Source organism: Aulonocara sp. 'chitande type north' Nkhata Bay, linkage group LG16 (genome assembly GCF_057382095.1).
Source record: "Aulonocara sp. 'chitande type north' Nkhata Bay isolate Kocher_YH1m ecotype deep benthic linkage group LG16, A_spYH_male_GT1.1, whole genome shotgun sequence".
In the NCBI taxonomy this organism is placed as follows: domain Eukaryota; kingdom Metazoa; phylum Chordata; class Actinopteri; order Cichliformes; family Cichlidae; genus Aulonocara; species Aulonocara sp. 'chitande type north' Nkhata Bay.
Genome location: NC_141359.1, coordinates 34,630,577 through 34,653,941, shown reverse-complemented (window position 1 = coordinate 34,653,941; position 23,365 = coordinate 34,630,577). Strand labels below are relative to the sequence as shown.

The following is a 23,365-nucleotide window of genomic DNA, read 5'->3' as shown; positions in this document are numbered from 1 at the left end:
CAGCTATTAATATAACAGGTGTTAATCGATTGTGTTACTCTTAGTTTGTTAGTTTAGCTACTAACCAAGGTATTTAAAAAGTTGCCTTTGCAGCAGAATCTAAATCAAAACACATTTCAACACTTTATGGCTCATTAATTGTGTTTTGAACTGTTTGATTTTTTTTTTTTTTTTAAAAGGTTTGTAAATTATTTTATTATTGGTATAATAATCTTAAATGTCAAATGTTGCCTAAGAATATAGATAAAGTTAGCTACAGTATATGGTTCACCCATTGCGTTTAGCTAACCATTTTAACTGTCAGTTAAAAGTGTTAGACAGCTTAACCACTTGGTATAACTTTAACAAAACCTATCAACGTTTCTAGTAATTTAATTTAATTTGATACTTTGTCATAATGCCAATTTAACTGCTAGCTTCAAAAGCAACATAATGGTTTAATGTTAGCAAACTGTTAGCAAGCAGTTTTTCAGCTAGTCATAAATAATTTATCACCTTTAACTCATAATTTAATCTAGCTAGTGTAATTCAACAATTGCCTATAGATGCTTGTTTCCACCATTTAAAAAAAAAAATTAATTCATATTTTCTGCTATCTGTTAACTTGAAATTCTAAGATACATAACTCAAAACTGGTGCAAACAAACTTCCATAAATTACTATATAAAAGTTTGTTTACAGTCACTGATTTCATCAGTTTATGGTTTATCCATTATGTTTGGTTGGCATTTAGACTGTTTATCATTAATTTGTGATCTAGCTGAAAGTAATTTTTGATCATTAATTACCTATCTAAAGATTTATGTAATCAGCTGAGATAAATATGATGCATTCATTTCAGCTACTTCTCTAACTTAGTCTGTTTCTTTATATAACCTTACAGTATCACTTTTCTAGTTGCACCTGTTACCTGTCTAAAAGTTTAGGATCATTCTGAGTGTGTGATTGGCAGGAGGAGGAGGGGCCTTCTGAGTACCTGAGAACAGCCACTGAGGGGAAATGAGGTCGCTTCCTGATCTGAGAGGCACATATAAAAAACGAAAGTCAGCGCAAGGGAAACAAGTGCACATGGTAGATGAAAGCTGACGGGAAGGCAGCGCGGAAACATCTCAGGTAACAAACACGAGGAGAAGCGACATTAAACGATCAAATAATTACATACAATAAATAATCCGTAATTTTAGATAATATTTAACATGTTATTCATGTTTTTAGAGCACTCTTTGGTGATAACGGGTGTGTGCATCGCGTGGTGTCCGAAGGCACAGCATCATGAGCCAGTGGAAGCAGATTCAACAGCTGGAGATCAGACTCCTGGAGCAGGTAGATTACCTGTATGACGATAACTTCCCCATGGACATCAGGCAGGGGCTGGCCAGCTGGATCGAGTCTCAGGACTGGTGAGTCTTCATCTATGTGCAAAGAAGTGTGGGGAAAAAAAAGTCTGTATTACAAAAAAAGGCAGCTGTCTTCATAGGCTGAAAGACCACATGGTATGGAGGACTGAAGCTGCCAAAATTAACATTAACTAAATACACAAATTAATGACTTAGTACATAAATAATTATGCAATTAAGTACACAACATGTAATATTAATGTTTTTCTTTTTTATCAAAGTATTGTGAACTATTTATTTACTATTTACCAAATATGTCTGTCTTTTCATTCTTCTTTCTTTGTAATGATTGTAATATAGCAGTTTATATAAGTGAGTTTTTATTTGTGCTTTAACTTAAGTTGTAGTTTGCTTCCAAAGGGTGGGGATGGTTTAGTTTTAGTATCAGTTTTATTTTTTGTAATGTAAGTACAAAATAAACCCATGACTCAGTCACATGGAGTTATCATCTTCAGTTAATAAAATGCATATTTTTATTTTATTTCAGTTAACTCAAATATTTATTTTATTCATTTTATATTAGTTTTAGTCGACTATAATAACCTTGTACATAAGACTAAAGATAACCAAATAATAAGTATATGAAAATATATTTAGGATATGAGTCTGGTGTTAATATGCTGGCAAAGAATCACCTCCATAAACACTCACAATGTCAGCCGTTTATATTTGTTTAATAAAACATAAATGTCTAAATAAATATTCTTTAAGAAAAATACTTGAGGAAAAATGGAGTAAGGCAAAATGATGAAAAAATAATAATTTAGAAATGAGTAACTTGAAATTAAAATGGATGAATAAATAATTCAAGGAAATAATCCTATGTAATAGTTCTGAAGCAAAATAAGACAGAAATATTGTCTATCAAATATTTTAAGTGTATAGATATCTATATTTTTAATGGGTCTAGGCTTTTTAAATTTAAATCCAGAAAGGCAGGAGTTTTTGATCCAGACGTCTTCTGAAGCTCAGTGAAAGTTTGTGCAAACATAAACGATCACCTGTGCATCAAAAACATGTTGACAAAGCTGAGTTCAAATCGCTGAGTTTATACTTTTGTTCAGTTGAAGCTGATTGATCAAAACCATGACTTCTTGGTTTTACAGCCCACAACTTCACGTCATAGACCTCATTTCCTACAGGAAGCTCTTTTCAGTGAAAAACCCGCTGTAGCTGCACCTTCTTCCTTATCAACGAGAACAGTGATCATTTATCACCCACAGAGTGTTTGCTTTTAGCTAAAAGGAGAGTAAATGGATGCTTTTAGTTTTCGGTTTCAGCAGGATTTAGGAATGATTGTGGTCTGAGTTAAAGTACATTTTTCAACGGTGCTGGGCAGATCTGAGAGAACCTGCCTGAAGGCTCTTCCATTCCTTCACTAAATAACATGTACATAAGGCTACAAACCTTTGAGTTTTATTCCACAAGAAATACAATTTAAAAAGTCCAAGAAATGTATTGAAGACATAATTTTTCATAGTTTTCTTATTTTTTGTCTTATACAAAGAAAAGGTACATGTTTCTTGTTGTTTTCAAAACTTAAAAGACCTTTTTCTCCTCAAAGATTATTGGTTAAGTTCAGTCTAGAAATGCATATATCAGAAATAAATAGGTTATGTAATGGTAGCTACATTTATTTTTTAAATACAGTCTATGATTTTTAACTTGGGAGTAGAAGGATCCTGTTATGTCGCCATTCATCCCCTTGCGAACGGCGCTGTACGCCTAAGTGATGTCACACCTGCTGTAGCAAGCCACCATGTTGGTGTCGTGTCAGCCGGTCCTGCAGCTGTCGATTTCTTTAAAATGGTCCATTGTGCTTCTGCTGGGTTGAAGAGACAATACCAGTGCGAATGTGGAAGTTTTGTCTCAATTGCGACATCTATTGCTCACGAGAATACTGCAGGGGAATTCGCACCCTAAGTACTGGAATGAAGGGTACAGAGCTGTGGCGGCATCATTATCGGCATGAGAAGAGAGAAAAACCAAGAAGACAAACTTACTCTTGAAGTCTGGCTTCAGTGATCATTCAAGGAACTGCAGTTTTTGGTTTTTTGGGGGCATGACATGTTCTCCCCGTGTCTGTGAGGGTTCTGTCTGGGTACTCTGACTTCCTCCCACACCACAGTCCGAAGACATACAGTTAGTGGGGTTAAGTTAACAGATGATTCTAGATTTCCCATAGGTGTAAATGGCTGTCTGTCTCTCTGTGTTAGCCCTATGACAGACTGGCACCTGTCCATGGTGGTTGTAGGTGAGCGCAGCCTATCCATTGTCTTCCAACCCTTTATTGGAAGAAAATGGATGGATGGACAAAAGTACCACTATTTTTTTGACTCTTGAGCAAGGAACTATTCAATTCAGTTTTATTTATATAGTAACAAATCACAACAGCAGTTCCCAGATGGCACTTTATATTGTAAGGTAAAGACCCTACAATAATGCAGAGTAAACACCAACAACTTGCTCACCTCTGTGAGCAAGCGCTTTGGCAACAGTGGGAAGGAAAAACTCCCTTTTAAGAGGAGGAAAACTCTGGCAAAACCAGGCACAGGGAGGGGCAGCCATCTGCAACTGGTCTGACTGCAGTCTAAGAGCGAAGGGCTCTCATGGAGTGATACGGTACTCTAAAGTCATTAAGATAAGATGGGGCCTGATTATTCAAGACCTTGTATGTAGCAGTAGATTTTTAGATTTGAATCTGGATTTAACAATCTATTAACTGTTTGATAGCTACTCTTTCAAGAATTTTAGAGATAAAAGGAAGGTAGGAGATTGGCCTATAATTAGCTAAGACAGTGATATGTGGAAAAGATGGCTTTTTAAGTAACAGTTTAACTACTGCCAGCTTGAAGGCCTGTGGTAGGTGGTAAAGCAACTTCTTTGTTCTTCACAGGTTTTGTTGCTCTGAATCTCCTGAATGTGTCACTCTGTATACTTTTAGGGACACCGCGGTGAACGACGAGTCGATGGCTGGCGTGCTCTTCACCAACCTGCTGACCCAGCTGGAGAGGGTGCGCTCGCAGGAGCAGAACTTTCTGCAACGACACAACATGAAAATAATCCAGCAGCAGCTGCAAGTGAGTCCACCTCTCCCCCAGACATCTAATTTCTCAGCACTTCAGATCTGCCTTTGTAACACAAACATTTGTTAGACTTCCTGTTTTCTAGGACAGGCTAGAAGCTACATGCTTGTTTTTTCACATGATGCACTTACTGAGTGCTCCACAGATGACAAAAACAACTGTCACCCTAATGTGCCCCATACTGGAAAGCAGCCTTGACAGACAGATGTAGTGTAAATAGAGGAAGTGTGTATGCTCTACTCACACAGTTTTATTGACACATATTACAGAAGAAACAGGTGAGATTTTTACTAAGACGTGATCATGTGGAAAGATAAAAGCTCAACACGTGCTTTTAAAGCGTCACATACATGTTTACACAGCAGTGAATGAGACCGTTCGGCACACGGTGATGGCAGAAAGATGACAAAGATATGGGTTTCAAATCGCATATGGAGGAAAAGCTGGTTAGTTAGGTACTGGTATTTTTATATGGAAGATTGCAAATGACAAAAATACAAAAAGTTAACATAAATAAAAAATATTAATAATACATGCTGATATTCAATTAATAGTGATTTATCTAGTTAACATTATTTATGGTGGCTGCCAAAAATAAAAATTTGAGTTTCTTATTTAATATTAATATTACTGTTATCCATAGTGGATTAAAACTGCCAAAAATATAAATGAATATTAATTCAAAACTACTGAAAAATAACTACTTTGAATGAAACAGTTAAGAGCTGACTGAAGTGCAGACTTTTAGCTTTAATTCAAGGGGTTTAACAATTTCTGTATTAACTGTGTAGGAGATACAGCTATTTTTATACACACGTTATATTTTTAGAGTCTCAAAAGTAATTGGACAGTTGACTGATGACTTAACGGCCAGGTGAGGTCTGTGGTAAGGCAGGCCGGATTCTGGAGTCCTGAAAGAAGATAAAGTCTTACAAGAGTGAATGGAAGATAAAAGTTTGGAGAAGGAGAGAAATCTGATTTGAAGCGTATAACATCTGTTAAACATGGTGGAGGTAGTGTGGGCCTGGGCATTTATGGCTGCAGGAACGGGTCACTTATGTTTACTGATGATGTCACTTCTGATATAAGCAGCAGAATGGACTGTGACGTGTACAGAGCTATACTCTCTGCACAACTGATCAGACCTAAAGAATACAAGCTACTAGCAGAGAGCCCCACAGCATCTAAAATCAGACTCATGTTTGTGTCGTGCTGATTAAAGCAAATCTGATGATCCTGATCAGTCTGATAGTTTTACATAAATCACATGATTCAGCACAGGCTGTGGAGCTTTAGGATGTTTTTGAGGAAGTATATGCATGTTAATCATTTCTCATGATTACATTCGAAGAAAAGGCTTTTTTTGTTCTTTTTTTTTTGTTGAAGCCACAACTGTGAGCATGGATTCAACTGCATGCAAATCTGTAGAAGAAGTTTCTAGCTGAACTTTGCAGACTTAAAAGTATTCAGGAGTTGTGGGAATTTTGCAAAGTTCGTAATTAGCTGCAGTTTATTTATGGCAGTCCAGATTAAGCAGCTTTAATTCTCATTTAAGTTGATATTTGTGGTGTTTCTACATGAGTTTCCTTTGTACAGCTCAGAAAAGAGGTCATGTTGGATTCTTTGCTCAGTACTTGTAGGTTATAGTGCTGCTCTGCCCGTGGCTTCTTGTTATTGTTGTGCACTTTTATCCACACACCTCAAACAAACTGAACACAGAGAAAACGTTCAGCCGTGAACTCCCTGAACTGTTGTCATTAAAGCGTCCTCAATTTGGAGAAGTAGCCTCGTGGTGTGTACATGTGCCTGAGGTGAAAGGGAAGTAAAATAATTGCCGTGCTCACGAGTTGGGAATTGCTGTAAATGTGCAGCTTTCTGTTTGTGTGCTGCCTGAAAGCTGCAGCTCCTGTTTTTGCTGCTACTGTTTTAATCAATTGAAGTCAGTAAAGAGCTTTTGCACATTGAATTCCTTTCTTTCATTGTTGTCTATAAACGCTTTAAGTTATTCTCTCTGTCGATGAACCCTTTGAGGATGTATATTCTGCCAGAGGAGCTTCTCAGGAAGTTTGGTTGTGGTCGTCACTCGCTTTTATTCTGGAAGAAAGACAGATACCTCTTGCAGAATGAACCCTCGAGGCTCATACCGCTGCTTCCTGTGAATATGTATATGTGTTATGTGTCAACACTTCTTAGAGGAAGTAGCTACTCCTGTGCGATAGTCGACGGTGTTTGTGGCTTGTTGTTGTTGTTGTTATGTGTTCATGTAACAGAGGAGAGATTTTAGCTCATGTTTGAATCTCTCTTCCATTCATGTTCACGCAGGGTCTTTCTTCGAGGGGAAATCCCTCGCAGTGGTAGGCGCACATTTTTAATCTGACCTTCGCTGCTTGCTGAGGGAAAATGTCAGGAGTGTTGGGTTTGACTGTAAAGTACCCATAACAGCAGGAGAAGTATTTATAGTGAATTTTTGCTGAATAATGTAGGTCAGCTTGGTGAACGGTACAAACTCTGAAAGGATACCAGTGCATCACTGCCGCTGTCATAAGACTGAGCGTGTAGGTGTGTGTGTGCGTTTGTGCGTCCTCAGTCTGTCGTTTTAGTGATGAAATATTAGTCACACCTGAAGGCGAGACAAAAACTTTCCCTCTTCCTCCAGAAGAAGTTTTTTGTACTTTTCTTAGTGAGCATTTGAATGTATGTAGAGGCCGATATGCAGCTTCGGAAAGTTTGTGGCTTCTGCCGCATATATTAGCCATATATAGTCTAAAAATAAAGAGATTTAAAGATACAGGCATCTGGCAGGAATGTATGGAGGTGCCAAACTGCCAAAATCAAAAATAAGTTGATTTTTAAAAAAATGAATGAATATACCATTAAAGGCATCATTAGAATACCGAATTCACGAAAAAGAATATGTCATTAAAGGCACAGAAACAAAATATATAATCCCACTTATCAATATTTAGCAAATGCAAAAAAAACAAACCAAAAAACATCAAAAGGCCATTAACGATTTTAAAACCAATAAATGTGGGTATTTATTTATACAATATATGTTTCTATTGATTCTACTGTTTTACTTACTTTAAATTTCTTATTTTAATGATTAATGTCATTGCATAACTCTGTGATTTGCCTCATAAAAAAGCAAAAAAGGAATGTATTACGAAAATAATGAAATAAATACATCTTTGAAGAAAAGGAGAAAATGCTAATGAGTGAATGAACGTAGATGGATAGATTGAATGGAGAAATAAATAAATGTGGCACTCATAGATAGGGAATGCAATTTAAAACAAAAATAATAATTTGAGCCCTGAAGTCTATCCCTACTTAAGAAATCTAAGGTTTCTAGTGGACAATAATCCTCAGTTAGGGTTATTTGCTAAAGGTTAACAAGGTTTGTCTTAATGTTGCTTCTTTTATTTTATTTTTTAACCTCATGGTGCAAGTTGCATCATTACAATTTTGATTATGCAACTTTTACATGTTTATAAATGAGGCTCACACGCTCGAATCTGTTCTCTAATATTTAACTAAATGTTGTGGTTAAATTCTTTGCCCTTAAAGAGTCGAACCTGGATGAGCTCCAAATATCTGACTTTATTTACTCAGCTGCTGTTCACGGAGAATGCTCGTTTTGTGTCCAGTTCAACTTCATTCCTTTGTTATTGAACTAAAGGGCTTCCGCTCTGTCAGGGATTTCCTTTTCATCTCTTCTTCACAGATAAACAGACACTGTGGGAGTATTGATCATGCTGTGGTTGGTTTTATAGCCTACTTACACAAATGATCACATCATTAGGAAATCATTGGTTCGAAGGTTTTTTCTCAGGGGGTTTTATAACTGAAATTTTCTCTGTTTGCGTCACTGTAGCTGAAATACGCCACCAATCCTGCTGTAATGGCCAGAGTCATCTCCACCTGTCTCAGGGAAGAGCGCCGTATTCTCTCCAGTGCCTGCATGCAAGAACAGGTTTGTCACATTGTCTGCCTCAGTGAAGGGAAAGTCCCTTTATTACAGTCTCTGCTGGTAAATCTGGGCCACTACCAGGAAGACTACACTGTAAAACATATTTCACACCCCCACCCTCCCAACCAGCCAGTTCACTTTATTCCCAACAATCAGTGTTTGGCTTTTTACGGTAATCACTAAAGTGTTTCTACTCCCGTGAACAGGATAACTGTGTTTGTTTAAGCTGGGTTGTTCCATAGAGACTGCTGCTTCACTTAGCTCACTGTTTGGGTTTAATGCACCATAACTTTATTGTTATTGGAGCCAATAAAGAGTAATAAACTCACCTTGGACTACCTCCCCAGCACTACACAGCACACAGACATCATTAACACCTTTTCTTTCTAATATCCGTGCAAAAAAACGTTGTAAAGACCAAAAACTAAAGCAGTCATAAAGAAGTTTACTATATCGCCTTAAAACGTTTCAGTGATGCTTTGCAGCTTCTGCTCACATCAGATGGCACAACACATCTGTTATTGCAGGTTTAAACTCAGTCTGGTTTCAGGTTTCAGAGGAAGAAAGAGGTCTTCTATATGCAGATACTCATAGCTAGAGTTTAAACATTTAGAGATTCTCTGTGCACAGAGGCTGTTTGTTCCCAAAATATTACCCACGCAATGTTAAAATTTAATGTGCCAGAAAAATATTCAACACGTCCCAGTACACGATATGTCCAATAAATCGACTGTATACAAAAGATGCATGTAGCCACTGTGCTACATGTCCACATATTAACTAAATTTTCAGCTAACTTGAGAAAGCTTGATTACCATGCTGCATCCATGAACTGTACACAGACACAGCTACGTGCTAATACTATAATACTATGGTGAATATTCACTCACCCCAAAGCTGTGGACAGCCTCTACCTCAAAATAAACTGTGGTATTTCTCAGATAATTGGTTAAAAAATGCCTCAAAGACATAAACATGATGAAGATCCAGTCTTTAACTAAGTCTTCAGTTTGCAGAGACCAAAACCAGTGAGTAACATGTTTTTTATTCATGCACTGGCACCCTGAATTTTCCCAAAGTTAATAATGTTTTCTTGTCTAAAGATGGCAAAAAAGCAACTTTAAAAAACATTCATTACACACTGTATTGAACATGAACCCCACATGACCCTGAATCACAAAACCACAACATTTGCAACATTCTCTGTATCTACTGTACAATATAAAGCGCCTTGAGGCGACTTTTGTTGTGCTTTGGCGCTATATAAATAAAATTGAATTGAACATTTCAACAGCTCTTAGTTATGATGCTGTGGGAGCAGCACCAACAGACATATGAGAGAGTCATGTCATTAATGTTGATATGGTTAAATCAGAAGTAAATAAAGATTACAGTCTGTTCAGAAATGCAAAGTTGTAAATGTTTTTTTTTTTTGTTTTTTTTTACAGGGTCCTCTGGAGAAGTCTTTGCAGAACTCTGTGGCGTTTGAGAGGCAGAAGAACATGGACAACAGAGTTGGGATCATCAGGGGCAGCGTGCAGGTAACTCAAACACCTTCAATACAGGATGGAGAAAACACAAAGCTGAATTTTATTGATGAATTTTACACAAAAAAATGTGTTTCCAGTTGATGGACCAGGCTGTGAAATACATCGAGGACATGCAAGATGACTTTGATTTCCGCTACAAGACCCTGCAGTCTCGAGGTGAGCCATTTTACAAGTTGTAAAAATAAAAAGTCATTTACTATTTTAGAATTCTTATTTCATACTACTGTTTTTGTGGTTGTGTCAGAATCAACTGATAGAAACTCTGACGTGATGAAACAGGAAGTAACAAGACTACAGGAAATGCTAAACCGGCTTGACTTTAAAAGGAAGGTACGCACATGCAAAGCTCTGAAACGTGACAAAAATATATGCAGGTGTACAAATAAAAAAATTCATTCACAGTGTGTTGATCAGCCATAAACACTGTATTTTATGCCTTTGTTAGGAGATTTTATCAAAGATGGACGTTGTGATCAAAGAGATTGACGACCTGATGACCTCTCAGCTAAACCCTGAGCTGCAGGACTGGAAACGAAGGCAGCAGATTGCTGCCATCGGGGGTCCTCTGCTCACCGGGCTGGAGCAGCTGCAGAGCTGGTAATGACCTCCAACAAAAAGTCAGAAATCCTTACTGCTAATGCTAATTATTTATTTATTTATCTATTTATTTATTTATTTAGGACAGTGCATGTTAATGAACATAAATGTAAAAAAAAAAAAAAATTACATGAATGTAAACATACCAGATTATAGCCAAGGGCTAATTTCCATCTGTTGTCCTTAAGCATAAAAATAGACATAATAATTCATAAAAATTCATCATTCATTCATAATAAAAACTCCATCACCAAACTTACACATACACACCATTCTGTTCCCAAATAAAACATTAAAACTATACAACTCATACATGATCACACACTTGATTTGTCCATAACCAGTACTTTGTATGGAAGCCCAAAAATGCTAAAATAATATTAATAAATTATGTAAACAGGACATATGGTTGTATATCTGTTGCATTTGTAATAGTTAAGTACCATTTGTATATCTGCTTTTATATAGATATATGGAGGACCAACACCAACTGAAGTAAATTCATTATACAAAAAAATAAATGTATACATTATTTCTAATAAATATTTATTTATAGATTGAATATTAATTTCCCAGTACATATGACACCCTGTGATATATACTGTAAAATATATGCTATATGTCGCCCAACTTGACACGAATATTACTTGGTTAACTATATAGCTAACTCGTTAGTATAATTACTATGGAAGCTTGTTTCTGTGACTGAAAAACGCTTTGTTTTTGTTTTTTTAAATGGTAAATGGCCTGTATTTATATAGCGCTTTACTAGTCCCTAAGTACCCCAAAGCGCTTTACATATCCAGTCATCCACCCATTCAAGCACACATTCACACACTGGTGATGGCAAGCTACATTGTAGCCACAGCCACCCTGGGGCGCACTGACAGAGGCGAGGCTGCCGGACACTGGCGCCACCGGGCCCTCTGACCACCACCAGTAGGCAACGGGTGAAGTGTCTTGCCCAAGGACACGACGACCGAGACTGCCCAAGCCGGGGCTCGAACCGGCAACCTTCCGATTACAAGGCGAACTCCCAACTCTTGAGCCACGATCGCCCCGATTTTTAATTGCCAGCCATTTCTCTTTTTCAGTGGCAGAAACGATCTTCTATAATTGTCAGTTGTCAGTTAAGTAGTTTACTAAATAAAGATCAGATAAATTCTCTGCCCTCATCCTATTCTTCGCTTCTCTCAGGTTCACCCTGACTGCCCAGAGCCTTTTCCAGATCAAGCGTCAGCTGGACAAACTGGGGGAGCTGGTGGTGAAGGTGACCTATGAGAGCGACCCAATACCCCTGCAAAAGCCTCAGATGGAAGAGAGAGTGAAATATCTCATCTACCATCTCATCAAGAGGTACCAACACAGCTCAGCAGAAGACATTTTATTCCTTTAGCATTTGTGAAAGAAATCTGTGTTGCATGTGGGGGTATTTCTATGATTTTTATTTTTTTTAAATGTGGTGACACAGAACAAGAATATTTAATTTGAAATGATTGAAGTGTTAACAAATACTCAAGTAAGGTACAAATAACTAAAAATTCTACTTAAGTACAATAACAAAGTATTTTTACTTTGTTATTTCCCACCTCTGAAATTAGCTGCACAAAAAAATTAAACCCTGTTATGAAAAGAAGTATTTAGATGCTTTTAATTTATTAAACAAAACTAAAATTGAAGTAAAAGTGCAATAGTTTGAGTAGCAGAATCTACTTAGAGTATGCTGAATCACAGTTATTGATTCTCTTTTGTGTATATCTCTTTGCTGCTGCAGCTTGAAATGATTTTAATGACCTGTTGACAGCTGTGTAGCTTCATCTATAATAATAAGAGTAGTGATTTAATTAAGTAGTGATCATTAGAGAAACTGTCAGAGCCTAACACAAAAACCCCAGTTTTACCAGGAGTAAGATAAAGGACAATTAATTAATTAGTGACACATTCACTGAGATAAGAAAGAAAGAAATGGTACTAGATACCACTGAAGCTGTTAAGTTATTAGCCGAAAGATAACCTATATAATGAAACCAGAGGTGGTCCCAGGATTGAGCCTTGAGGGATGCCACACGGGAGAGGAGGAGATGCAGATGTGTAATAAGCAGTGCAAGGGATCCCAGCCCAATTCATCTTTGTGCAGAACAACTTTCAGTGCTCTGAAAAATGAAAAACACGACTTCCTCCTCTGCTTCAGCTTCTGACAACACATTAGACAATAAACCGAAAGGTGGTAACTACCGGAGGAGGAACACGGCCAGCTGTGGTTTGAATGTTCTCTCTCAAGCTCGGGGTGTTAAAGTGAAATTGTAAATCGAGGTGTGGGTTTTTTTTCACAGTTCATTTGTGGTGGAGAAGCAGCCATGTATGCCCACACATCCACAGAAACCCCTCATCATTAAGACTGGAGTACAGTTCACCACCAAAGTCAGGTATGGTGATGTGACATCTTGTTGTTTCAGGATTTGTTTCTGCTGTTGGGTTGCAGTTTGTTTCAGTTTATTCTGATTTCTTGCAGACTCCTGGTTAAACTTCCAGAAGTGGATTATCAGCTGAAAGTGAAAACAACATTTGACAAGTAAGATGATTTATTTTCTTATTAAATGGACCCCACAGTAAACCTGTCTTCATTGCTTGAATAAAAATAAGGTAAAAATGTTGTGTGCTGTGCTTGTGTGTTTCTGCAGGGACCTCCCCCCGGGCAGAGTGTGAGTACAAACTGTCTAAGCGTGCTACTACTAAATGTCCGAGAACAGGAAACAGCACCAGATTAAAAGCAACCTAATCTGCTCGCTAATACAGTAGTTAGGCATGGTTTAGTGAAATAATACTACTTTATCTAATACTGGACCTTAGAACCCCCTCATTTAATTCTCTACATGAAATAACCTGTTTTAGCTTCTTCCTCTTTAAGACAACTTCTGATAGGTTTGAATAGCAGGTGGGCGGAGCATCTGTGCCTGAGGTATTCATACAGGGATATCCACTCTGATTTAACATCATACAAATTCAAGACTGGAAAAAAAAATAATGAAATGTCTGTAAGGGGGTAAAAACTTAAAGATTAAAAGCCAAAATCAGCCCTAAAGCTTCCTGTTTTATGGCTTCACTGGCGTGTTATTTGTTTGGCGTTACCAGGTGTAAATATGGTTTGAAAAAGCACTTGGAAACCAAACATGCACCTCGGGGGAACTTTGCCTCTAACTTCCTGTAAAACCAGATGCAGAAAAAACATATTATTGGGTTAAAGTCACCTTAAAAGCTATAGGAGTTTACTGAAAGCAAATGGATTAAAAAAGAAAAGAAAAGTGAGTGATTGAGAATGTTTTCTGAGATGTGAATGAATACAGGCATGCCGTGATAGATTTACTTGTTCTCTTGCTTTTTTCCTCGGTTCTCAGTAGGATACAAAGCAAAAATACTCGATGTTCATTAAAAACCAATTGCCTGAACTTCACTTTTATAGAAGTAGCACTTCTTCAATTTTTGCTGTTTAAACAGCTGGTGTTTACTGCCACCTTCTGGTAGTGTTAGCCTGATACCGCGCACTGGAACAGACAGGAAAAGCAATAGGAAATAGGAAGACAGGAAACACTCGCATAATGTACTTGACTTTGTTATAACTTATTGACTTGTCAGTTATTCAAAAATCCATAAAGATATGTGGGCTTTAAAGATTTCATCCGCAAATTATAACAAAAAAATTTACAGCGAAATGTAATCAGCTTGGTTTTCTTTTATAGATCTCTGTTTTAGATTTATACATGTATTGACAGATTATATACGGTGTTATACATTGCAGGAAGGACAGTCTGCAGCTGAACCTTCTTAAAATCGCCCTGATTTAAAAACCTTTACAGTAAAATAAGTGGTGTTTTATTTTGAAAACTACATACAGATTTTAAATATGGTTTATGTTATTGTCTAAAACAATCCACAAACACTTAATCCTCTGAATTAAGTCCATCTTATAGATGGATGCTGGTAAACATTGATAAGAAAATCAAGTTTTTTCTCCTTTTCTCCTTAGAAGTCGTCAGTTTTTCATCCTGACCAACAACACTAAAGTTATGGACATTGAGGACTACTCAAACGGCTGCCTCTCAGTGGAGTTCAGACATCTGGTAGGACAAAACTCTAACAAATCTTGACAGTTGTTTAACTGGTTCTTTCATTGAACCTTTAACCATTTATTTAAAATGGTGTTTAGTCATCTCACTCAGAGTTTGTGTTTTACAGCAGCTGAAAGAGAAGAAATATATCAACGGCACCAAAGGGAACGAGGTAAGAAATGTAGATGACCTACGGAGGACGAAAACTGCCAAATAAAAGAGACTCTGTAAATAAGTTCATATTTAATGAAGTCCACAAAAAGTGTAGGGATTTTTTTTTTTATTTAAATAATCTAAATTGATTTTAAAAAAAAATTGTATTCTTTTGCATTTTTTGTACTATTTGTAGTATTTTCTTCCCATAAAATTTTCTATTTTATTTATTATATTTTTATTATTTGCAGTGTATTGTGTTTATTTGTATTTCTAAAGTAAATAAATCATTATTTTAAATCCATATAGGTCTTATTCATTTATAAGATATGACCTAAATTGATTTTCAGCTGCTTTTGGATGCCCTTCATGACACAACCCCATGCTTCATGGTTGATTCAGAAATACATCATGTAACTAATACATTTAAATAAATGTAAACATTGAATGGGAAAGTAGATAAATTAGGGAATTAATACAAAGGTAAGTAAATATTGAAGCAAAACTATCAGTGCCATAGTTTGTAAATTATTTAATGTATAGGCTTAATTAATATTTAATGTATTTAATGACATATTAATTGATGTATAGCATCATTTGCTCCTGATTTGGCAGTTTCTGTCCTCCGCAGTGACCATTAATGCTGCTTCAGATGGATTTGTGCATCATATTCAATGAATCTGCCTTTGAACGCCAGTTGATGTTTCAGTGTTTTATTTTTCAGGGCCTGCTCTCTGTGACAGAAGAACTTCACTCTCTCAGTTTTGAGGCCTGCTTCACGGTGCAGGGCCTCACCATCGACCTGGAGGTCAGCGGCAGAGCAGATCTATTTCAAACTTGTTTTTGTTGCTGTTCATTTACAAAATAATTTACTAATATTTATTTTTATTTTCTAGACGTGTTCCCTGCCGCTCGTTGTGATTTCCAATGTGAGCCAGCTGCCTGGAGGCTGGGCCTCCGTCATGTGGTACAACCTCCTGACTGATGAGCCGAGGGTGAGCCATACTGGACTTCTTCTAAAAACAGAAAATTCATTCATTTGAAAGTTTAAGTTTTAAATGAAATAAGTTGAGCTGAATCAAACATAACCTCACTTTCAGCTCAACTTATTTGAACACACCTGGACATCTTTGTTAAAAGCCTTTGTTTTTATAAATTCATTTCTATTATCTTTAAAATAAAATAATAAAGAAAGAAACACAGATTTTATTTTTTCAGTCGACCTCTGTTGTGCGGATCTTCACAGGGCATTTCTGCATTTTTCAAGTCTCTAAAATTGGTTTTCCCAAAACAGATGCGCGATTAACAGCATCAAAATGACATAAATTACAAATAAATCTTGCAATTCACCCCCATCTCCTGAGTTTAACATCAGTTCATAAATAAAACAAGAAGAAAACTGACTTAAATTCCAAGTCTTTGACTTCCAGAGCGTGACAACAAATTCTGCTGATGTTCCATTTACTCTGGTTCTTCTGTAACTGTAGCTCATGTTCTCCAGCTGTTTTGGAGATGTTTGTTTTCATTTTTTATGCTTCACAGCCTCCCTCACCTTCTCCATCGTCCTCCACAGAACCTGGCTTTCTTTGGGAACCCTCCTCGGGCCAGCTGGAGCCAGCTCTCTGAGGTCCTCAGCTGGCAGTTCTCCACTTTTGCCGGGCGAGGCCTCAACAAAGAGCAGCTCACCATGCTGGGAGAAAAGCTCTTTGGTATGTTTGTCTTTTAGTTTTGTTCTTTCGCAAAGGTTGAAGATTAAGAAAAAATACATTAAAAAAAAAATGTGGCTTTAAAGTCGTTAACCTGGAAAAACATCTTCCAACACAGCAAACAGTAAAATATTATACTTAAGAAGACAACTGCAAGCTAACAAGCTAATTAGGACAGAAAGTTAAAGCTGAAGGCAGAAACATCTAAAGAGAGGTGGGAGAGTGTTTACTTGTTTATGGAGGGTGAAGCGACACCTCTGTCATTGTGAAACCACACGCCAGCAGAGATATTCAAGCATGTAGGTGGTGCAGAGACTCCAGAAAGTCGCTCAGTTTAAAAGGGGAAGAACCAGAAACGTTATTCGAGCCAAGTATCAGACTGGTCCAGCTATAAAGTCAAAGTCAGCATAGCAGAGAAACTCTGAGGGGCGATCAGAGGGTCTATAAAAATGAAAAGCCTTACCTCATTTAAATCCAGTGAATCACCCTTCCAGCGTGGCTGTTCTTATATATTGCTGACCACTTCCGCTACTCGCTCAACCTCAAGTTTATGCATAAAGCAAACACGTTTGCTTCAAGCTGAGCCAGACTTCACGTGAAACAACAGGGAGCTTGGTCTGATCAGTCAAACAAATCACTCTAAAAAACCAAAAGTAGCATTAAAGGTGATGAACAACAGCGTTTTGTTTTTTGTTTTGTTTTTTTAACCCAATCAGATCCCAACAAATCAAAGAAGCTAAAAACGAAGCTGAAGCTTCTTTGATGCTCTGTTGCTCTGTTTTCTGTATGCTTGTAACAGTTTAATGTTTCAGATCATCAAACAAAATTCAAATAATACACAAAGATAACACAAGTAAACACAAAATGCAGTTTCTAAATGAAGGTGTTTATTATTAAGGGATATAGATGCAAACCTACATGACCCTGCGTGAAAAAGTGATTGCCCCCTAAACCTAATAACTGTGGAGGAAGTTGTCTCATCTTTGTAGAATTGTTGCAGTTCAGCCACATTGGAGGGTTTTCCAGCATAAACCACAGCTTCTCAATTGGATTCAGGTCAGGACTTTGAGCAGGCCACTCCAGTCTTCATTTTGCTCATGATAAGTTGCTTTTTGAGGTATTTAGTTTCAGTTTGTCAAACAGGTTCTGTTAAAGTGATTTCTTGATTCAGCAGGTCTGCCAGTAATCAGGCCTGAGTTTGTTTAGTGACGCTAAACTTTGCTTTCCAAACGATGTGGTTAATCACAATTTAACAAAAGTGGCAATCACCTTTTCAACCAGGGCCAGGTGGGTTTGGATAACTTCTCTCTTAATCAATGAAATAATCATTTACATTTAAATATTTTACTCGTGCTGTGTTCTCTAATATTAAATTAGTTGTATAATCTGAAACATTTAAGTGTGATAAATATGCAAAACACAAGGACATCAGGAATGGGGCAGACAGTTTTACACCCCGCTGTATATCGCCTGCTCCTGATCTGTCTGCTCAGCATCCCACTGTGTGAAAATAGTAAATTGTATGAATATAAATGAATTAAGGCAAAAAACAAACAAACCCTGAGATCTCTCTCTCTCTCTCACATTGGTTCTGTACTTTCATCTTTATTGTAGCTAAACATCCTTTTCCTTTCCTTTACCTGTTTGGTTAAAAATTTTGCTTTACCGGGATGTAACATAGGCAGGAAGAGATGACCAGGTTTTTATATTCATTATCATTCCACAGACCCTGCTCTATGAGATAAATAAGCTCCAGGAGGAAAGATATATTACCTTTTATTGAAATTTCCCAGATTACCATTGAAGCCTATGAAAAAGGCACCATGAAAGGCCGTTGCGTATGCGCTGCGTTTTGATTCGGTGGGTTTGTTGTTGATGAGAACTCGTACCTCAAAGCTTCATGACAACATGCTGTTTGTCTCGGAAACTGTAGTAAAACCACTTTATGCCCACACGGGGAAGGTCACACTAGTACATTAGTGCTGCTGCTCACAGAGTTCAAAGAATTTTCTAAAACAAGTTCAGAGAATAACTAAAAAGCTGCTGACCTTGTTTTCCTGGGACGGCCATTTATGATAGTTTCTCTTTGTCTCTGTAGGTCAGCATGCCTCCTGCAGCGACTATCAAGTGTCCTGGTCCAAGTTTTCCAAGGTGAGTCTTAGATAATATGAGCATGAGCGGCATAGTACCATTATTTTCTGTGTTATTGTGCCATCTAGTGGCAGTCATAAAACCTTCTGCCGTGTTGTTAATGTTGGTCATGTATTTTTATCCCACATCGTATCTAATTTCAATTTAAATTCCGAGAAGGTTCTCACTCTCTTTTCTTCCAATCATACAGGAGAATATTCCAGGGAAGCCGTTCAGCTTCTGGATGTGGCTCGACTCGATCCTGGAGCTCATCAAGAAGCACCTGCTGCCGGTCTGGAATGAGAAGTAGGTCATCGTGTCCCGGCTGAAAGATCATAAACAGAAAATGTTTCTAAAAACAAACAAACAAACAAACAAACAAACAAACAAATCCACAAAAAGATGAAAGGGTTATTAGATACATGAACCGCTATCATTAACATATATGAAGGACCAAAACTGCCAACATCAGTTGGGAAAGACAGAACAGTTAGATACATTTATAAAATATTAATATATTTAATATTACATTACAATAAAATAAATTTTCATTAAATTTATTAATATCAATATGCGTTCTTGCCGTGAGCACAGCATCTGGTGTTAACCAATCAGAGACAAGTTTAAGCCCTCATTTGCATAGAAGGAAATGGAAAGGACAAATACATGGAAACTCAAATGGAATGTAAATACAGAACTAAATGAAAACAAAATGTGGCATAAATATACATTTCTATTAGGTAATTAATGCTTACATCTATTGTTAATGCTGCTGCTTTAGTAGTTAGAGGTTTTTTAATTTTTAAGGGGTTTTTTGGGAGGATTTCTTGTCTTTTTAGAGTTTGAATCAACAGAAATTATTATGAGTTCAAGTGTGTATGTCAGCCAAATTTAGACGCCTTTATAAAGGCTTTATCCCAAAAAAATAGCATCAATGGATGTCTGCAGGTGCCAGATATCACCTGTAGACTACAACCCTGTCTTAGAAATGTGCAGCTTCAAAATGCATTAGGATAAACTTCGTATGAATGGCAGATCTAAAATGTGAAATTGGACAACAGATCTCACTGGCTGAAACCAAAAACCTAAATTTCTTTTGTCTTTCTCCGCCTCCGCAGCTACATCATGGGATTTGTGAGTAAAGAGATGGAGCGAGCCTTGTTGAAGGACAAAGAGCCAGGCACGTTCCTGTTACGCTTCAGCGAGAGCCACCTCGGCGGAATCACCTTCACCTGGGTGGAGCACGGCGATAACGGTGAGATTTCCCATAAACCAACATCAGACCACGTGTGGTAATAAAATGCAAATGTATACCAAACCTTTAACTATGATAAGACCGTTAAATAAACTTTGTTGATAGAAAATCTGTGCGGTTTTACTTGCTTTGCTGACAGTGGACAACAAAGTTTGCTAACAGTAACTTTTCACACTAGGTGAGGTGAAGTTTAACTCTGTGGAGCCTTACACTAAAAACCGGCTCAGCGCGCTCCCGTTCGCCGACATCATTCGAGACTACAAAGTAATCTCAGACGGGGTTGTCCCCGAAAACCCACTCAAGTTCCTCTACCCCGACATCCCCAAAGACGAGGCCTTCGGGCGGCTTTACAACAGCCAGCCCAGCAAAGGTAAGATCTAATTATGAGGTGAAGTGTTCAAGTTTTTGCTGGGAAACTCTCAGGCTAATTCTCAGGTCGAATTAAATATTAATATAAACCTCTGTTAAACTTCCAGTGCATCCTTACATCCCATCAACCCTGATCCCCATCTCAGAAATGCGGTGAGTTAATATTTCAGTCAAGTCGAGCTCAGTTAACCTTAAACAGAATTTCAAAACAGGCAAAATGTATTTTAATGTCTCTTTTAATGTATTTCAGCTCCAACGCGAGCACCACCCCGCGGTCGTGTCAATCTCCGGAGCCCCCGATGACACCTGGAGAGTTTGACATGCTCAATGAGCACCTGTGCTTCGACATCGACACCGTAAGTTTACATTATTGTACTTAGTGGATAATACTGGTAATAATATGCATTTTATTATTGTAAATGAATAAGACACTGTATGTGTCTTATAACTCTTAACTCTTATCGCTCTGTGCAGTAGAGCTAAAATAGAAAAAGGTCAAATGTGGAAAACTTCTGGAAACCTCATAATAAAAACAGTAAATTCATTATTCTGCTTGTTTCAAGTCAACGTAGTCTATAAAAGATCAGAAGTTAGAGATTACACATTACTGCGACTAGGACCAAAGTGGCAAACGCCGAAAAGCTGGGTTTTGTATATTTTCTGTATTTATAGCAAGCATTTTTATTATCGTTAACTCCTGAGCGTAAAGACTGAGAACAGTGCAGAGACATTTCTGCAAACACTGTTGAAACATGGCACACTGATCAGTGATTGATGAATTGTTGTGTTGTAATCAATCACACTGATGGAAAGTTGTCTCACATGACATGATGTGAATATTCATGAAGTCAATGTTTTAGGATTTTAAGTTTGGATTAAATGGAGTTTAATTGTTTTTTGTGTTTGCCGACAGTCTGTCTGTAATCAGATTACATTTCTTGTTGACCTGTGATCGCAGGCTGAGATTAAATAATTGAAGACTGCCTCTGATTAGCCTTGCTGAAACAGAAGACTGCTTTTTGCTTAATCTTAGAATTTGTTGAATCTGTCCCGATGTTATGCCGCTAATATTTTTCTTCTTTTTGCGTTTACAGATGAGCTCTCCGTATTCAGAGTAAAAAGAGGGAAGAAAAAAAACATCTGCATCTGGAGCTTCTTTGAATCCTTTGTCAATATCGTGACTCCCGTGAGGGTGTTGTTTTTACAGAGTTTGTGGTTAATGTGTTTTTAAAGCATATTTTGCTTTGTTGTCCATGAAAGAAAAGTTTGTATCATGCTGGTTTTGTGCCTTTAATATTTTGCATGTTCAGTCATGTTTTTCTATAAGAAATGAATTGTATATAAATCAATCTGAACATGTTTTGTTTATGTTTTTTGTAGTTGACATTATTTTGATACTTTATGTCTGCATCTGTCTCTTTTACCTGTTTGTTATTGGCAAAAAAGTTAAATACACGTAGTGTTTTGATTCCCTTTGTCTAACTCATTCACACAGTCGCTCAGCTCTCCTGCCCCCTGCTGGCCACCTCACTGAAATAGCACCGAGGTTTTGTGCTTTTATTTCGAAAGCAGTAGGAAGTGAGACGTCGGCATGTAACAGCTGCTGCTTGGCGGTTTTTACTTACGGCGTTTCTGGAGAATCACGTGATTCTCGGTGATTGTTGAAGGGTGAGGCTGTATTTGGGTTCTTGCGGAAGTTAAAAAAAACAACAACAAAAAACCAACAACAGCAAAAAACACGGCTGAGGTGTCTCAGTGTTGCTGCTGCTGCTCAGAAATTATTATCATAAAGAATAAATCATTATTTATACCATGTTATTCATGAATCCCCATTACTCCTAATCAGATTATTTACTGTATGTGTGAACCTCTGACCACAGTCAGGTTATTATGCAACAGCATGGCTGAACATTTTTTTAAAGAATATGTTGACTTAAAAAGTACAACTTTGTATTACAGAAGATCAAAAATGCCAAAATAAAAAGTAAATCTTGGTGCTTTGACTGACAGGTGTGTTCAGACACAGGGAGGTGTTAAATGTCTTTTCGGCATTTCCACTCCTTTGAGTCCCAGAATTTGACCTCTGGACTCTGTCTCTGTGAGTTACACCTGTGTGAGTAATGGAGGAAACTTGTGAGCTGAAAGCTCAGCTCCCCATCCTCTCATCCAAATATAGCCACTTCTGGTTTAAAGAAAAGTAACATGGAAGCGGGGGTGGTAGGTGGAGCTACAGCATTTTTCAGTGAATGGATGGGGGTTCAGTGTCTGTTCTTGTCCAGGGATGCTTCTGCATGCAGACTGAAGGACCGAGGGATCAAACCCTGGATCTTCAGATTAGTAACGCAGGTGCCAAAAGTAAGACATTCTGTACTTGAGTAGAAGTACAGATGCTAGTGTTTAAAACATAATCCAAGTACTGATTCAACTTCTTTACTCAAGTAAAAAAGTACTGTCTCTGATATTTACTCAAAGTAAGAATGTAAAAGTAGCTCTTTGGAGGACTTTTCTACCAGCTGTTTTTGTACAAAGGCAACTGAATCTTGTGCTGTATTAATAATAAAATAACATAGTATAAACTTGATTTCAGTATAAATTTTAATTCTAATAAATGTGTTCAGCTTAAATCAGTTAAATAGAACATGAGCAGAAAAAAGAAGGATAATAAAACATAGCTCTATTTTTTGTTGCCTACATTATAGAGCAGGGTTCTCAAACTTAAATGAGCCGTGGGCCACTGCTGGCACTGTCATCTCATGTGAGGACCATTTTAGTGTTCAAGTAGGACAAACGAATGAGAAAACACCCACAAATATTCCCAGTGTTTTGTTTGTTTTTTCAAATTTCAAATATTGTACAACAAGACGAAACTGCAAATGTGAACGAATTTCCTTCTCCCCTCTCTAAGCCTTTCATTGAACTTCCAAATAAACACATTGGAACTCTCTGTCCAGACATCTGGCAGCACTTCTGCTGTAATTTCTTTTGTATTTATGAAATGCAGACATAGTTTTTGACTGCTAGTGAAAATAGTTTTCCTTACAAA

At 37.4% G+C, this 23,365-nt stretch overlaps 1 protein-coding gene across 2 annotated transcripts; it reads left to right on the top strand.

The window, feature by feature from the left end:
- The first annotated feature begins 976 nt into the window (after positions 1–976).
- LOC147311968 (signal transducer and activator of transcription 4-like) lies at positions 977–23,212 on the top strand. 2 transcript variants are annotated; one of them, XM_086267634.1, is made up of 24 exons: positions 977–1,113; positions 1,216–1,400; positions 4,342–4,477; positions 8,361–8,459; positions 9,905–9,997; positions 10,084–10,162; positions 10,251–10,336; positions 10,452–10,603; positions 11,801–11,959; positions 12,937–13,029; positions 13,116–13,175; positions 13,285–13,305; positions 14,631–14,721; positions 14,837–14,881; positions 15,587–15,670; positions 15,759–15,857; positions 16,436–16,571; positions 18,667–18,719; positions 18,910–19,004; positions 19,817–19,953; positions 20,132–20,323; positions 20,430–20,475; positions 20,573–20,678; positions 21,417–23,212. In XM_086267634.1, the coding sequence occupies exons 2-24, from the start codon at positions 1,273–1,275 to the stop codon at positions 21,438–21,440; spliced, it is 2,214 nt and encodes a 737-aa protein (XP_086123760.1). In that variant the 5' UTR covers positions 977–1,113; positions 1,216–1,272; the 3' UTR covers positions 21,441–23,212. The 2 variants fall into 2 exon arrangements, with proteins under 2 accessions (XP_086123760.1, XP_086123759.1); XM_086267633.1 differs by having other exon boundaries at positions 14,628–14,721.
- Positions 23,213–23,365: the final 153 nt, after the last annotated feature.

Coding starts and splice junctions, on each gene's coding strand:
- LOC147311968 (XM_086267633.1), top strand. CDS start 1,273: ATGAGCCAGTGGAAGCAGATTCAACAGCTGGAGATCAGACTCCTGGAG. Junction 10,337..10,451: donor GGCTTGACTTTAAAAGGAAG/GTACGCACATGC, acceptor TGCCTTTGTTAG/GAGATTTTATCAAAGATGGA. Junction 15,671..15,758: donor GCCTCACCATCGACCTGGAG/GTCAGCGGCAGA, acceptor TTTATTTTCTAG/ACGTGTTCCCTGCCGCTCGT.